General features: G+C 43.8%; 2 protein-coding genes across 2 annotated transcripts in view; one reads left to right on the top strand and one right to left on the bottom strand.

Moving 5' to 3' along the window:
* The first annotated feature begins 1,639 nt into the window (after positions 1-1,639).
* On the top strand, positions 1,640-6,828 carry LOC120066469 (troponin T, cardiac muscle isoforms-like). The gene is made up of 11 exons (XM_039017863.1): positions 1,640-1,671; positions 1,783-1,793; positions 2,081-2,096; positions 2,563-2,620; positions 3,020-3,136; positions 3,244-3,321; positions 3,776-3,889; positions 4,058-4,170; positions 4,371-4,461; positions 6,012-6,049; positions 6,789-6,828. Exons 1-11 carry the CDS (start codon positions 1,640-1,642, stop codon positions 6,826-6,828), a joined length of 708 nt encoding a protein of 235 aa, XP_038873791.1.
* The window catches only part of LOC120066468 (dynamin-1-like protein), a 26,020-nt gene continuing 15,099 nt past the window's right edge, over positions 6,234-17,154 (bottom strand). The window contains exons 12-18 of the mRNA XM_039017862.1: positions 15,031-15,120; positions 14,792-14,884; positions 14,638-14,691; positions 12,488-12,649; positions 12,167-12,276; positions 11,335-11,494; positions 6,234-8,037 (exon numbers count right to left, since the gene is read on the bottom strand). Of these exons, the coding sequence (XP_038873790.1) occupies positions 7,981-8,037; positions 11,335-11,494; positions 12,167-12,276; positions 12,488-12,649; positions 14,638-14,691; positions 14,792-14,884; positions 15,031-15,120 (726 nt within the window). The 3' untranslated portion in view covers positions 6,234-7,980. The remainder of the gene's footprint in view (positions 8,038-11,334; positions 11,495-12,166; positions 12,277-12,487; positions 12,650-14,637; positions 14,692-14,791; positions 14,885-15,030; positions 15,121-17,154) is intronic.

The raw sequence follows: 17,154 nt of genomic DNA, 5'->3' as shown, positions 1-17,154 counted from the left end.
CTCTGAGCCAATCAACAAGCCAGAGCCAATACCTCAGATGTCAAGAGAAGAGTGCTGATGTCAAGAGTGCTGTGAGAAGGAGATTGACTGAGTGCTGTGCGATAAAGTTTTAGTACTGTGTGAGAAAGATTTAGTACTGTGGGAGAGAGATTTAGTACTGTGTGTGTGAGAAAGATTTAGTACTGTGTGAGAGAGATTTAGTACTGTGTGAGAGAGATTTAGTACTTGTGTGTGAGAAAGATTTAGTACTGTGTGAGAGAGATTTAGTACTGTGTGAGAAAGATTTAGTACTGTGTGAGAAAGATTTAGTACTGTGTGAGAGAGATTTAGTACTGTGTGAGAGAGATTTAATACTGTGTGAGAAAGATTTAGTACTGTGTGAGAAAGATTTAGTACTGTGTGTGTGAGAAAGATTTAGTACTGTGTGAGAGAGATTTAGTACTGTGAGAGAGAGATTTAGTGCTGTGTGAGAGAGATTTAGTACTGTGAGAGAGAGATTTAGTACTGTGAGAGATAGATTTAGTACTGTGTGAGAGAGATTTAGTACTGTGAGAGAGAGATTTAGTACTGTGTGTGAGAGATTTAGTACTGTGAGAGAGAGATTTAGTACTGTGAGAGAGAGATTTAGTACTGTGAGAGAGAGATTTAGTACTGTGAGAGAGAGATTTAGTACTGTGTGAGAGAGATTTAGTACTGTGAGAGAGAGATTTAGTACTGTGTGAGAGAGATTTAGTACTGTGAGAGAGAGATTTAGTACTGTGAGAGAGAGATTTAGTACTGTGTGAGAGAGATTTAGTGCTGTGAAAGAGAGATTTAGTACTGTGTGAGAGATTTAGTACTGTGTGAGAGAGATTTAGTACTGTGTGAGAGAGATTTAGTACTGTGTGAGAGAGATTTAGTACTGTGTGAGAGAGATTTAGTACTGTGAGAGAGAGATTTAGTACTGTGAGAGAGAGATTTAGTACTGTGAGAGAGAGATTTAGTACTGTGTGAGAGAGATTTAGTACTGTGTGAGAGATTTAGTACTGTGTGAGAGAGATTTAGTACTGTGTGAGAGAGATTTAGTACTGTGTGATAAAGATTTAGTACTGTGTGAGAAAGATTTAGTACTGTGTGATAAAGATTTAGTACTGTGTGAGAGAGATTTAGTACTGTGTGAGAGAGATTTAGTACTGTGAGAGAGAGATTTAGTACTGTGAGAGAGAGATTTAGTACTGTGTGTGTGAGAAAGATTTAGTACTGTGAGAGAGAGATTTAGTACTGTGTGAGAGAGATTTAGTACTGTGTGAGAGAGATTTAGTACTGTGTGAGAGAGATTTAGTACTGTGAGAGAGAGATTTAGTACTGTGAGAGAGAGATTTAGTACTGTGTGTGTGAGAAAGATTTAGTACTGTGAGAGAGAGATTTAGTACTGTGTGAGAGAGATTTAGTACTGTGTGAGAGAGATTTAGTACTGTGAGAGATAGATTTAGTACTGTGTGAGAGAGATTTAGTGCTGTGAGAGAGAGATTTAGTGCTGGGAGGTGATGATAGTAGCCTAGTCTACAATGTGTTTTTATCCCGTATGGCTTACTCTTATAGCCATATCATGTACTCAAGTAAAGGTGTATCTTGTATTTTAGGGTTCAAATAAGACAAAATGTCAGACACAGAAGAAGTGGAGGAAGTGCAGTGAGTATCATCTGTATTATTATTACTACATATATTTCATGTTTCAAAACCTTCCACTATATCAAACTAATGAAATATTTATTTCGTTTTCACGCCACTTCTTTTGTGAAGGGAAGAAGAAGGTAAGATTGCTTTGTCTGAAAGTCTGTCGATAAATGGAGATTTTACTCATAGAGGCGATATGAAAAATGTTTTGTCTTTTTTGTCTATTTGAAAGATTTACTGCTTGTGTATATGCCAATGCACTGTATATTGTATTACACAATAATACTTTTATGACCCCACCCCATACAGCTTTAATAAAGGAGTATTCTATCCTGATTATCATGACATCCTTCTAATAATACTTACAACCTTTTGTATGATATTATCAAGCTAAGAGTGTCACTTTCCTTTATTACAGATGGAGCCAAGCCCAAACCAAAGTAAGTTTTTAGATTGAATTTGACAGACTGTGATTCAGGGCTCTTTTCAGTCTGTGAAGCTGAAGCGTTAAGGATTCAACAATAGAAATGTCAAGGTCGTTTCCGATTGAGCCGACATATGCAGCTTCTTTGTTGTTGTCATATCGCAAAACAGACGTGGCCATGTCACCGCTACGGATTCCAGCTTTAAGACCGTGGCTCTTGTAAGGATCATAGGCCGTTGACGAATATCCTCCATCTCACTCGGTACGGGGCAAGTTTTTCCAGGTCACACCAGTTGAGGCCACTCTTAGTCATTTCTGCCTGGAGGACGCTCCTCCAAGTGTTTCTGGGTAGCCCATTTTTTATTTTCCCCTGACAGATGATACGTTATATCATAAGTGATCTTGAAAGATCACGACATTTACTGAAATGCTCAAATTGAGATTATATATACACATTAGACACGCAATTTTAATTTCCATAGGTTTGTGCCAAACATCTCTGCACCAAAGATGCCTGATGGCGAGAAAGTGGATTTTGATGTAAGTTGAATCACATAAACACACACACCACAGGTGGTTGGTGGCACCTTAAATGGGGAGGACGAGCTCGTGGTAATGGCTGGAGTGGAATGGTATCAAATACATCAAATGCGTGTTTGATGCCATTCCATTCGCTCCGTTCCCTCCATTATTATGAGCCGTCCTCCCCTCAGCAGCCTCCACTGACAAACACATCATGATAAGAAAACTAACTAACCATTTGTTACACACTTGCCTCCAACTGTATCCTGTTAAGATGAAGCAAATGAGAGGTACAGAAAGTCAAAAGATGACGTCTGTCTAAGGAAATTACTATTTTCAGGGTGTATTACATGTATGTTGTCTTACCAAAACAAACTATTCTTATTACTTAATCTGATTCTTCTGTGTGGTGGTCAGGACATCCACAGGAAGCGTCAGGAGAAGGACCTGTCTGAGCTCCAGTCTTTGATCGAGTCTCACTTTATCCAGAGGAAGAAGGAAGAAGAGGAGCTCATCAGTCTCGTCAACAGGATTGTGAGTCGGCCATTTTAGAATCTGGAGTTAATGTTCTTTCACTGTTCCTAGAACCATTGCAATGCGACACCTGACAACTTGGTCACTGAGTGTGCGTGTGTGTGCAGGAGAAACGTCGTGCAGAGAGGGCAGAGCAGCAGAGGGTTCGTGCAGAGAGGGAGAAGGAGAGGCAGGCCAGGGTTGCGGTGAGTCTTCTCCCCATTATGACACCTAACTAATGTGTGTTCTATGCTGGAATTGAACCCACAACCTGTGTGTTGCATACTCTTACCAACTGACAGGACCACATATGACTAATACAATATAACTTCTAATGGCTAACGGGGAAACAGATTGTGGATGTAATTTCTATGATAGATCTTGATTCCCTAATGTTTTGTGTCTTTCTTCCCTCATGCTCTGTGGCTTTCTTCCCTCATGCTCCGTGTCTTTCTTCCCTCATGCTCCGTGTCTTTCTTCCCTAATGCTCCGTGTCTTTCTTCCCTAATGCTCCGTGTCTTTCTTCCCTCATGCTCCGTGTCTTTCTTCCCTCATGCTCCGTGTCTTTCTTCCCTAATGCTCTGTGTCTTTCTTCCCTAATGCTCTGTGTCTTTCTTCCCTAATGCTCTGTGTCTTTCTTCCTTAATGCTCCGTGTGCAGGAGGAGAAGGACAGGAAGGAGGCAGAGGATCAGCGTAGGAAGCAGGATGATGACGCCAAGAAGAAGAAGGCTCTAACCAACATGACCCACCAGTATGGAGGTATCCAGCAGAAGGTCAGTGGAATATTGTATCTTCAAAAACATTTTAAAAAACAACCCCCAGCGTATTCTTTATCATATATTGACAATAGTGTAACGGAAGCATCAAGTAATGTGAGGCAATGAACATTTCCTCCAAAATATCTTTGAGAACAATGGTATTTGTGATGTTTCAACGCTCAGAGTGAAAACCGCAAAGGAGCCAAGAAACAGACAGAGAGAGAGAAGAAGAAAAAGATTCTTGCTGACCGAAGGAAACCTCTCAGCATCGACCATCTGAGCGAGGACAAACTCAAGTATGACGTCATCGTTAATATTCAAAATCAGCCCATCCTCAGAAAAGCTGAGTGTTATCATATTTATTTATGATGGTTTATGTCTGATTTTTTAAAGTTTATGACTGAACACATGACTATGTGAACGGTTCGAATGATGAACATTCTTCAGTGAGACCAGGGTTCTTTGGGGAGTGTTCTGATCCACTGTTGCCCAACAGGGAGAAGGCCAGTGAGATGTGGCAGCGGATGATGGAGTTGGAGGCAGAGAAGTTTGACCTCAGTGAGAAACTCAAGAAACAGAAGTATGATGTAAGTCACCTAGACAACACATATGACAAACTCAAGAAACAGAAGTATGATGTAAGTCACCTAGACAACACACATGACAAACTCAAGAAACAGAAGTATGATGTAAGTCACCTAGACAACACACATGACAAACTCAAGAAACAGAAGTATGATGTAAGTCACCTAGACAACACACATGACAAACTCAAGAAACAGAAGTATGATGTAAGTCACCTAGACAACACACATGACAAACTCAAGAAACAGAAGTATGATGTAAGTCACCTAGACAACACACATGACAAACTCAAGAAACAGAAGTATGATGTAAGTCACCTAGACAACACACATGACAAACTCAAGAAACAGAAGTATGATGTAAGTCACCTAGACAACACACATGACAAACTCAAGAAACAGAAGTATGATGTAAGTCACCTAGACAACACACATGACAAACTCAAGAAACAGAAGTATGATGTAAGTCACCTAGACAACACACATGACAAACTCAAGAAACAGAAGTATGATGTAAGTCACCTAGACAACACACATGACAAACTCAAGAAACAGAAGTATGATGTAAGTCACCTAGACAACACACATGACAAACTCAAGAAACAGAAGTATGATGTAAGTCACCTAGACAACACACATGACAAACTCAAGAAACAGAAGTATGATGTAAGTCACCTAGACAACACACATGACAAACTCAAGAAACAAAAGTATGATGAAGTCACCTAGACAACACACATGACAAACTCAAGAAACAGAAGTATGATGTAAGTCACCTAGACAACACACATGACAAACTCAAGAAACAGAAGTATGATGTAAGTCACCTAGACAACACACATGACAAACTCAAGAAACAAAAGTATGATGAAGTCACCTTGACCTAACACAGAAACAGGTATACAACAGTCACCCTCAATGAAGTACAATATTTTCCAGTATTTCTCAACAGCAGCAAGATTTTCATAAGTTGGATGGGATCTGGGTGGTCTTACCTTTAGTATTGACTATCGTCTCAGGTCGTGTAGTCCCGTCTCAGTGTATTCTCTCACCTTGAGATGCAGTCTCCTCTTCTTTCGGTTGGCGATGTGGGAGGTCCCAGGCAGTGGCTACATCAGAGGTGACCTACAGGTCAATTCTGAAGTCTACAGGGTCATCGGCAGGTTTCTGGGTTCATTTCTCCTCTCAACCTTACTGGGTTCTGAGGAATACTGTGATATAGTCTTGTCTTCTTTCAGATGGCAATGAGAGTTCCCAGGCAGTGGGTACCAGGGTTGGGGTCAATTCCATTTCAATTCAGAAAGTAAACGAAATTCCAAATACACATTTTCCTCATTGAAGACACTTGGAATTTCAAATTACTTCCTGAATTGACCCCAACCCTGGAGGGTACATGAAAGGTGAACAAGTTAAACTAAAAGTGAATTATGTGGTCTATAGTATCATCACGTTCCTGGGTTTCTCTCCGATGGACTCCACCTGTACAGGTTTCCACCACAGTAACTAAAAGGTGTTGTTAATCAAAGCTTACAGCAAGTCTTCGTTCCTTACAGATTAACCAGCTTCTCACCCGGGTCCAGGACCACCAGAGGTAAGTAACACGGAGGTTCAGAATTTTGGACTTTGAGGGACAAAGAAATTCTGAGTCGTGTTTATTAGGGTACAAAATGAAAACACGTAGACTAATAAACAGACAAGCATCTCTTATTGGACGAGTATAGAGTACAGTTTAGAACAGTTTCTTCCATGTTGTGCCTAATGAACAAGACCCAGCATTGTGGTTTTCATTTTAATTGGGCTGAGTCACTGGTTTCCATTCCATCAACAACTCCATTTCCCATCATTCCTTTCACTCTCAAGCAGGGATGGTCAATTAATGACCAGTAGAACAAACATTGATTGAAACAAAAGAAACAGCCATGACTATCACTTACACCGCCTATGTCCGTCTGTGTGTGCGCATTGCGTATAGCATGATCACTGCACGATAGCTTGAAGACATTGTAAGTGGTGACAATGCAAATTGCCAATATGGTCTGGCCTGAAATTACAGCACAAAACTATTTAATGATAAACATCAAGCCAAAAGAAGTAAAATCCTGTGTAACTGATGGACTGACAAACCATTAAAACCTATTCACACTTGACCCAGAAGTGGACCACTTTTTCCACCAGTCTCTTGCATGAGAGGGAGTGAGAACAAGTACACACTTCTGGGTGAAGCATTAGACTCAGAATGCAGTGAAGTGCTGCAACAGAGACATTCACTACTGAGCTTACTACCTGGCTGCCAAGTGATTCAGATTTCTTAACCCTGTCCTGCCCCTCAGTGCCAAAGGTCGAGGCAAGAAGATGGGCCGTGTGAGGTAAAGGAGCAGCCGCCATGGTCGAGGGCAGACAGCCGTGACTGGCGATCGGCCCATGATGATAATGTGTGTGTATACGTGTTGATAAACATATTTGATGTTTATTGTTCCGTCTGGTATAACAGCAGACTGGATCACAAGTCAATAAATGACTCATTCAACCCTGGTACCACTTTTTGAGAATATACAGAATAAACCTGCCACTTCAAGTTAGACGTTGCCACACAATTCTGCCCTGCCTTTACTACCAATAGTTTACCACATGGTATTGTGGGTATGACAACAAATTATCATTATCCATATCAATATAGTAGGACAAATGACCTCATCAATACACTAGATATCTTAAACACATTTAGCGACAGACGTACGGTAGAGTCAAAATAACACACAAGACGGTGTAGCATTGTTTGGTGAAAAGACATGAAATCCCATTCAGAGAACATGGAAGTGTACGGTTTGCAGCTGCATTATGGTGCATTCAACCAACAAATAACACTTATTCTACATCAGAGTGGCATTTCTCTGCGCTTTGTAAATATCAGCAACACAAATGAGAGATTGTTACCATGTAAGGACATTTTCTGCAGTAGCATAGACATGTGAGACAATAGATCAGTAACCATGATGAAGACAGACAGCATTTACAAGTCGCAGCATACATTCCAGCAAGCCAGAAACTAGAGTAAACATATTTAATGTAACTCCACATTATTCAGTAGGTAGACCTCACACATTCATCAATATAATACTTACATATGAAAGACCATTTGGTGTGCGATGTGGTGCAGGTGAAGACTGATACTGTATAGGTCAAGTCCATATAATACAATCTACAACTATATCCAAATGTGCGTCCCCATTCTCCACTCATCACCAGAAGTGTGTTGTTTTACACTCCCGGTCATGCATTTAACAAATGGTTGAAACTCCCTTCAGCCAAGGCTTACACCAATCCATTGCTTTTAAAACCATGACAGGGGAGTGTGGAAGTGACAACTTCAGGAGGATGGAGCATTGATGATACTCAATAAACACAAATTGACACCAGTGTATTTCCAAGTTGGCCGTCTCTGCAGTCCAGGTAGGTTTGAGACAGAACAGGGTTCAGTGCTTAGGGTCCATGGGGAGGGAGAGCGTATGGAGGTAGAGGCCCTCACCACAGGTGTGTTTCTCGGATCTCAGCTATCACCTGACTGGCTTTCTGCAAGGCCTGCGGACACAGAGTGGAAAAGACAGTTTAGATGAGCAAATTCATACACAAACAAAACACCCCCAGTGACGTCAAAGCCAGAGGCCACAGTTAGTCCCATTAGCTGCTACATTCAAGCAGCAGTTAGATCACGTTTGAAAAGGGTTAAAACACACTACCAAGCTTCTCATTTGTAGTGCTGTGGGTTACTGCCCCAAAAACACATGTCATATTTCAAACTCCCATTGTTCTGTAACTAATCCCAGGCCTGTACCTTGAGCATGTCTTCAGACTCGGTGAGCACGTTCTACACACACACACACACACACCTGTACCTTGAGCATGTCTTCAGACTCGGTGAGCACGTTCTACACACACACACACACACACACACACACACACCTGTACCTTGAGCATGTCTTCAGACTCAGTGAGCACGTTCCACACACACACACACACACACACACACCTGTACCTTGAACATGTCTTCAGACTCAGTGAGCACGTTCTACACACACACACACACCTGTACCTTGAGCATGTCTTCAGACTCAGTGAGCACGTTCCACACACACACACACACACACACACACCTGTACCTTGAACATGTCTTCAAACTCAGTGAGCACGTTCTACACACACACACACACCTGTACCTTGAACATGTCTTCAGACTCAGTGAGCACGTTCTACACACACACCTGTACCTTGAACATGTCTTCAGACTCAGTGAGCACGTTCCACACACACACACACACACACACACACACACACACACACCTGTACCTTGAACATGTCTTCAGACTCAGTGAGCACGTTCTACACACACACACACCTGTACCTTGAACATGTCTTCAGACTCAGTGAGCACGTTCTACACACACACACACACACACACACACACACACACACACACACACACACACACACACACACCTGTACCTTGAACATGTCTTCAGACTCAGTGAGCACGTTCTACACACACACACACCTGTACCTTGAGCATGTCTTCAGACTCAGTGAGCACGTTCCACACACACACACACACACACCTGTACCTTGAGCATGTCTTCAGACTCAGTGAGCACGTTCTACACACACACACACACCTGTACCTTGAACATGTCTTCAGACTCAGTGAGCACGTTCTACACACACACACACCTGTACCTTGAACATGTCTTCAGACTCAGTGAGCACGTTCTACACACACACACACACACACACACACACACACACACACACACACACACACACACACCTGTACCTTGAGCATGTCTTCAGACTCAGTGAGCACGTTCTACACACACACACACACACACACCTGTACCTTGAGCATGTCTTCAGACTCAGTGAGCACGTTCCACACACACACACACACACACACACACACCTGTACCTTGAGCATGTCTTCAGACTCAGTGAGCACGTTCCACACACACACACACACACACACACACACACGTACCTTGAGCATGTCTTCAGACTCAGTGAGCACGTTCTACACACACACACACACCTGTACCTTGAACATGTCTTCAGACTCAGTGAGCACGTTCCACACACACACCTGTACATTGAACATGTCTTCAGACTCAGTGAGCACGTTCTACACACACACACACACACACACACCTGTACCTTGAACATGTCTTCAGACTCAGTGAGCACGTTCCACACACACACACACACACACACACACACACACACCTGTACCTTGAACATGTCTTCAAACTCAGTGAGCACGTTCTACACACACACACACACACACACACACCTGTACCTTGAACATGTCTTCAGACTCAGTGAGCACGTTCTACACACACACACACACACCTGTACCTTGAGCATGTCTTCAGACTCAGTGAGCACGTTCTACACACACACACACACCTGTACCTTGAGCATGTCTTCAGACTCAGTGAGCACGTTCTACACACACACACACCTGTACCTTGAACATGTCTTCAGACTCAGTGAGCACGTTCTACACACACACACACACACACACACACACACACACACACACACACACACACACACACACACACACACACACACACACACACACACACACACACACACACACACACACACACACCTGTACCTTGAACATGTCTTCAGACTCAGTGAGCACGTTCTACACACACACACCTGTACCTTGAACATGTCTTCAGACTCAGTGAGCACGTTCCACACACACACACACACCTGTACCTTGAACATGTCTTCAGACTCAGTGAGCACGTTCCACACACACACACACACACACACACACACCTGTACCTTGAACATGTCTTCAAACTCAGTGAGCACGTTCTACACACACACACACACCTGTACCTTGAACATGTCTTCAGACTCAGTGAGCACGTTCTACACACACACACACACACACACACACCTATACCTTGAACATGTCTTCAGACTCAGTGAGCACGTTCTACACACACACACACACACACACACACACACACCTATACCTTGAACATGTCTTCAGACTCAGTGAGCACGTTCTACACACACACACACACACACACACACCTATACCTTGAACATGTCTTCAGACTCAGTGAGCACGTTCTACACACACACACACACACACACACACCTGTACCTTGAGCATGTCTTCAGACTCAGTGAGCACGTTCTACACACACACACCTGTACCTTGAACATGTCTTCAGACTCAGTGAGCACGTTCCACACACACACACACACACACACACCTGTACCTTGAACATGTCTTCAAACTCAGTGAGCACGTTCTACACACACACACACACCTGTACCTTGAACATGTCTTCAGACTCAGTGAGCACGTTCCACACACACACACACACACACACCTGTACATTGAACATGTCTTCAGACTCAGTGAGCACGTTCTACACACACACACACACACACACACCTATACCTTGAACATGTCTTCAGACTCAGTGAGCACGTTCCACACACACACACACACACCTGTACCTTGAGCATGTCTTCAGACTCAGTGAGCACGTTCTACACACACACACCTGTACCTTGAACATGTCTTCAGACTCAGTGAGCACGTTCCACACACACACACACACACCTGTACCTTGAACATGTCTTCAAACTCAGTGAGCACGTTCTACACACACACACACACACACACACACACACACACACACACACACACACACACACACACACACACACACACACACCTGTACCTTGAACATGTCTTCAGACTCAGTGAGCACGTTCTACACACACACACACACCTGTACCTTGAGCATGTCTTCAGACTCAGTGAGCACGTTCTACACACACACACAACTGTACCTTGAGCATGTCTGCAGCTTCGTTGCGTCTCTGGGCCATGTCTTCCGACTCAGTGAGCAGGTCATCCAGCAGACCAGCCTTATACAGCTGACCCACCAGCTCACTCTGCAGGCTGTCCTTTACATGGTTCACCAGGAAGTGCATCACCGCCTTGGGCACGCTGCAGAAGGAAGTGCAGAGGGAGAGAGAAGTACACTGTGTACTAAACATTAGGAACAACTGCTCTTTCTATGATAGACTGACGGGGTGAAAGCTATGATCCCTTATTGATGTCACCTGTTAAATACAGTGTCGATGAAGGGGAGGAGATGGGTAAAGAAGGGTTTTTAAGCCTCGAGACATGAATTGTGTATGTGTGCCATTCAGAGGGTGAATGGACGAGACAAAATATTTAAGTGCCTTTGAACGGGGTGTGGTAGTAGATGCCAGGCGCACCGGTTTGAGTGTGTCAAGAACTGCAACACTGGTGAGGTTTTTCCACGCTCAACAGTTTCCTGTGTGTATCAAAAAAGGTCCACCACCCATCAACATGGGCCAGCATTCCTGTGGAACGCTTTCAACACCTTGTAGAGTGTGTGTCCTGGTGAATTGAGGCTGTTCTGAGGGCAAAAGGGGGTGCAACTCAATATCAAGAAGGTGTTCCTAATGTTTTATCACTCAAAAATGATGACTTTATAAATTTCTTCGAAGCAGGTGAAAAGGAAAAGAGGACAGATTCAGATTGAGAGTGAAGTAGAACGACAAATAAAAGAGGAAAACCATTTCAGCATATTATTTCTAGAAATCACATGGAGTCTAACAACAGGAAGTAGAAACACAGCGGGCACCATACCTGTCCTGGATGTTTTTCCTGACGATGAGGAAGTAGGACTTGATAAGCCTCTCGATGACCTCACAGTCCCTCTGCTCTCTGGCCGACAGCTTCCTGGAAACGGGAACAGGCTGGGGGGGGTACAAGGACACAAACAGACCAATCACTGACAACTCAAAAAGTTATGTGGTTGCTTAGCATTAAAATCTTCTCTCAAACAGCCTAGAGATAATTCTCTTAGAATAAGTTTTACTCCTAAGAATTAAGAGTTACGTTAGATTTGTTTTGTATTATTATGTGGTAAAGCAGGCTAAACATTTCTGTCTGGATGCTACTACCCACCACATCCAGCAGGTTGACGGCGTGGCCCCTCTGAGGGCTGCCAGGGTTAGAGGTCTGGAGCATGGACTTGTCTCCGCCCACCCCCTCCTCTCCCTTCTTCAACATGCCCCTCCAGTTCCCTGTCCCTACATCCTGGTCTCCCTGGAAACCACCACCTGCAGCCTGGAGACCAGGAAATAGACAGACAGAACGGTTAGAGGTCATTTATACAGTCTCCTTGAGATTAAAATCTCTTTTATAAGAGATAACTTTTCAGTAGAGCCGCAATCATACACGTGTGACCATGCATTTCCAAAAAGCATGCCTCTCTCCAGGCTATTACATCAGCCTGGCTGGTATGACGGAACATCTACAGACTATACAGTTATGTCTGCACATATACTGACTTTCTGGAAGAAATAGCATTCTGACAGTGGCAGAGTCACATATTGTACGAAGACTTCCCTCCAGGGACCCTTCCTCTGTACAGAAGCACACATGCCGGGAGGAGGTATCAGATGGGAAATGTAGTTCACCCTCAGAGGGGTGGAAGGGGAATAGAGAAGGGGAACACAGAATTGCACCATACACAAAGTAGGGTCTTCAGTCTACAGGCTTGGAGTCAAGGGAGAATGATGGTGGCTTGGGGTCAAGGGCAATTCCATTTGAATTAGTTCTGAATTGACGACCGCCAATTTTACTTAAAGTTAACTTCCCAAATTAACTGAATTGAAATTAAGCCCAACCCTGGTTGAGGTAGGATGCAGACAGGCATTGAGTGACACAGGGACACACCTTGGGTCTTTCTCCTTCTGGGGGAGGAAGATCAGTGGGGGAGAGAGACTGACCCCCTGGGCCCTTAAAGGACTAGAGAGAGCGCGAGCGAGAGAGAGAGCAGAGAGAGTGAAAGACGAAGGAGCAATGGACAGAAGACTAGAGGAAATAAAAATAATCGGACAGACAAGACACAGGGACAGACATATGGCTTCTAGCGCTGCTCTGAAGAGTAGACTGGCAGCCGTAAAGACATATGGCTTCTAGCGCTGCTCTAAAGGATAGACTGGGAGCCATAAAGACATATGGCTTCTAGCGCTGCTCTAAAAGGATAGACTGGGAGCCATAAAGACATATGGCTTCTAGTGCTGCTCTAAAGGATAGACTGGGAGCCATAAAGACATATGGCTTCTAGCGCTGCTCTAAAGGATAGACTGGGAGCCATAAAGACATATGGCTTCTAGCGCTGCTCTAAAGGATAGACTGGGAGCCATAAAGACATATGGCTTCTCGCGCTGCTCTAAAGAGTAGACTGGGAGCCATAAAGACATATGGCTTCTCGCGCTGCTCTAAAGGATAGACTGGGAGCCATAAAGACATATGGCTTCTAGCGCTGCTCTAAAGGATAGACTGGGAGCCATAAAGACATATGGCTTCTAGCGCTGCTCTAAAGAGTAGACTGGGAGCCATAAAGACATATGGCTTCTAGCGCTGCTCTAAAGAGTAGACTGGGAGCCGTAAAGACATATGGCTTCTAGCGCTGCTCTAAAGAGTAGACTGGGAGCCATAAAGACATATGGCTTCTAGCGCTGCTCTAAAGGGTAGACTGGGAGCCATAAAGACATATGGCTTCTAGCGCTGCTCTAAAGGGTAGACTGGGAGCCATAAAGACATATGGCTTCTAGCGCTGCTCTAAAGGATAGACTGGGAGCCATAAAGACATATGGCTTCTAGCGCTGCTCTAAAGGATAGACTGGGAGCCATAAAGACATATGGCTTCTAGCGCTGCTCTAAAGAGTAGACTGGGAGCCATAAAGACATATGGCTTCAAGCGCTGCTCTAAAGGATCGACTGGGAGCCGTAAAGACATATGGCTTCTAGTGCTGCTCTAAAGAGTAGACTGGGAGCCATAAAGACATATGGCTTCTAGTGCTGCTCTAAAGAGTAGACTGGGAGCCATAAAGACATATGGCTTCTAGCGCTGCTCTAAAGGATAGACTGGGAGCCATAAAGACATATGGCTTCTAGCACTGCTCTAAAGGATAGACTGGGAGCCATAAAGACATATGGCTTCTAGCGCTGCTCTAAAGGATAGACTGGGAGCCATCAAGAAACAGTGAGAAAACTATACCTTTTGTAGCAATCGAACAAATCCTAACCATATGACGGTCTGTTACCTTATCCCGAGGAACAGACGAGGGCAGCTCTCTCATTCTGTTACGTCTTTGTTCCTATGACACACAACCACATGATATCATTAAGTACAACACTTCATATACTGTAGAATAGAATTTAAAGAAGCAATTTCCAACTCTGAACAATGTTTCATACCTCTATGTTGTTGTTCATGAGGCCACAGGCATCAGCAAAGTCAGGGTGTTTGGTGTTAATGTAGGCCAACTCAATGGCCACCAGGTTATGAACCTGAAAAGAAAGACAGGAAATGTGATTTGGTACACTTAAATCTATGGGGTTTATGGGTTATTGTAGTGAATCAGAGAGCATTTACAAACATTTATAATGGCTTATTCATGCAAATGATTCTAAAAAGTGTAAGCGAAAACACTCACCATCTCATTGGTGACTGGTAACCTTTTCCTGAGGAGGGATGTGACCACTTCTACTATGGCATCATGGAGCTTAGGAAACCTCAAAAGCTCCTAGAGAGATACAACACAAATTCAACAAATTAACAAGGCACACCTGTTACTTGAAATGCATTCCAGGTGACTACCTCATGAAGCTGGTTGAGAGAATGCCAAGTGTGCAAAGCTGTCATCAAGGCAAAGGGTGGCTACTTTGAATTCTCAAATATATTTTGATTTGCTTACTTCATGATTCCATGTGTTATTTCATAGTTTTGATGTCTTCACTATTATTCTACAACATAGAAAACAGTACAAATACAGAAAAACCCTAGAATTAGGTGTGTCTACACTAGTACCACTCAAAAGTTACACACAGAACCACTCAGAAGTTACGCATACATAAACTCAACAAAAAAGAAACACCCCTTTTTCAGGACCCTGTCTTTCAAAGATAATTGGTAAAAATCCAAATAACTTCACAGATCTTCATTGTAAAGGGTTTAAACATGGTTTCCCATGCTTATTCAATGAACCATAAACAATTAATGAACATGCACCTGTGGAACGGACGTTAAGACACTAACAGCTTACAGACGGTAGACAATTAAGGTCACAGTTATGAAAACATTGGACACTAAAGAGGCCTTTCTACTGACTGAAAAACACCAAAAGAAAGATGCCCAGGGTCCCTGCTCATCTGCGTGAACGTGCCTTAGGCATGCTGCAAGGAGGCATGAGGACTGCAGATGTGGCCAGGGCAATAAATTGCAATGTCCGTACTGTGAGACGCCTAAGACAGCGCTACTGGGAGACAGGACGGACAGCCGATCGCCCACGCAGTGGCAGACCATGTGTAACAACACCTAAACAGGATCGGTACATCCGAACATCACACCTGCGGGACAAGTACAGGATGGCAACAACAACTGCCCGAGTTACACCAGGAACGCACAATCCCTCCATCAGGGGCTCAGACTGTCCGCAATAGGCTGAGAGAGTGATAATGGAATTTACGTTTAAATTAATGATTAGAATATTCCACCCTGAAACCATATAATTGTATGAAATTGATTAGAATCATAAAATTATATTCTGATGTGTGTAGTTTTAGTCAGAATTATGTTAAAACAATGTATCTGTATAGTGGAAAACCCCAGACTGTCTGAGCAAGGCGTAGCTCAGGATTTTAACGTGTGTGTGTGTGTGTGTGTGTGTGTGTGTGGGGGGGGGGGGCAAAGAAAGATACCGAGAACAGTTAGACTGTGTTTGAACCCACCTGGCAGGAACTGAGAACTTATGAGGACAGGGAGGACTTCTCAAGGTTTCCCTAATCTCGGGGGAGTGGAACTGCCGGTAGTCCACGCGGCTTGGTAGTGATAAACAGTGATACAACTCACCTACTGTTCGTGTGTATGTGCGTATGATATCTACTGTTTGTGTGGAAGTATGTGCGCAGCTATAAAATGGATGTTTTTGTATTCTTGACTTCAGAGCGCTCTCATGAATAAACATTTGACTATTGTAGGCTGGGCCTCTGTTTTCATTTCAACCAGTATCTTATAAATTCTGTGTTGCAGACTGAGTAGTTAAAGTTCAGTTTATGAACATTGAGAACATACTTCTCTTAACAGAGAGGCTGGACTGATGGCTTGTAGGCCTATTGTAAGGCAGGTCCTCACCAGAAATCACCGGCAACAACGTCGCTGGACCAGACAGGACTGGCAAAAAGTGCTCTTCACTGACGAGTCGCGGTTTTGTCTCACCAGGGGTGATGGTCAGATTCACGTTTATCGTCGAAGGAATGAGCGTTACACCGAGGCCTGTACTCTGGAGTGGGATCGATTTGAAGGTGGAGGGTCCGTAATGGTCTGGGGCGGTGTGTCACAGCATCATCGGACTGAGCTTTGCAGGCAATCTCAACGCTGTGCATTACAGGGAAGACATCCTCCTCCCTCATGTGGTACCCTTCCTGCAGGATCATCCTGACATGACCCTCCAGCATGACAATGCCACCAGCCATACTGCTCATTCTGTGCATGATTTCCTGCAAGACAGGAATGTCAGTGTTCTGCCATGGCCAGCGAAGAGCCCGGATCTCAATCCCAT

Source organism: Salvelinus namaycush, chromosome 21, assembly GCF_016432855.1.
Source record: "Salvelinus namaycush isolate Seneca chromosome 21, SaNama_1.0, whole genome shotgun sequence".
NCBI classification, from domain to species: Eukaryota; Metazoa; Chordata; class Actinopteri; order Salmoniformes; family Salmonidae; genus Salvelinus; species Salvelinus namaycush.
Note: the sequence above shows the minus strand (reverse complement) of the source record. Positions and strands in the feature narration are given on the sequence as shown.

Coding starts and splice junctions, on each gene's coding strand:
- LOC120066469 (XM_039017863.1), top strand. CDS start 1,640: ATGTCAGACACAGAAGAAGTGGAGGAAGTGCA. Junction 3,137..3,243: donor TCAGTCTCGTCAACAGGATT/GTGAGTCGGCCA, acceptor GTGTGTGTGCAG/GAGAAACGTCGTGCAGAGAG. Junction 3,890..4,057: donor ATGGAGGTATCCAGCAGAAG/GTCAGTGGAATA, acceptor TTCAACGCTCAG/AGTGAAAACCGCAAAGGAGC.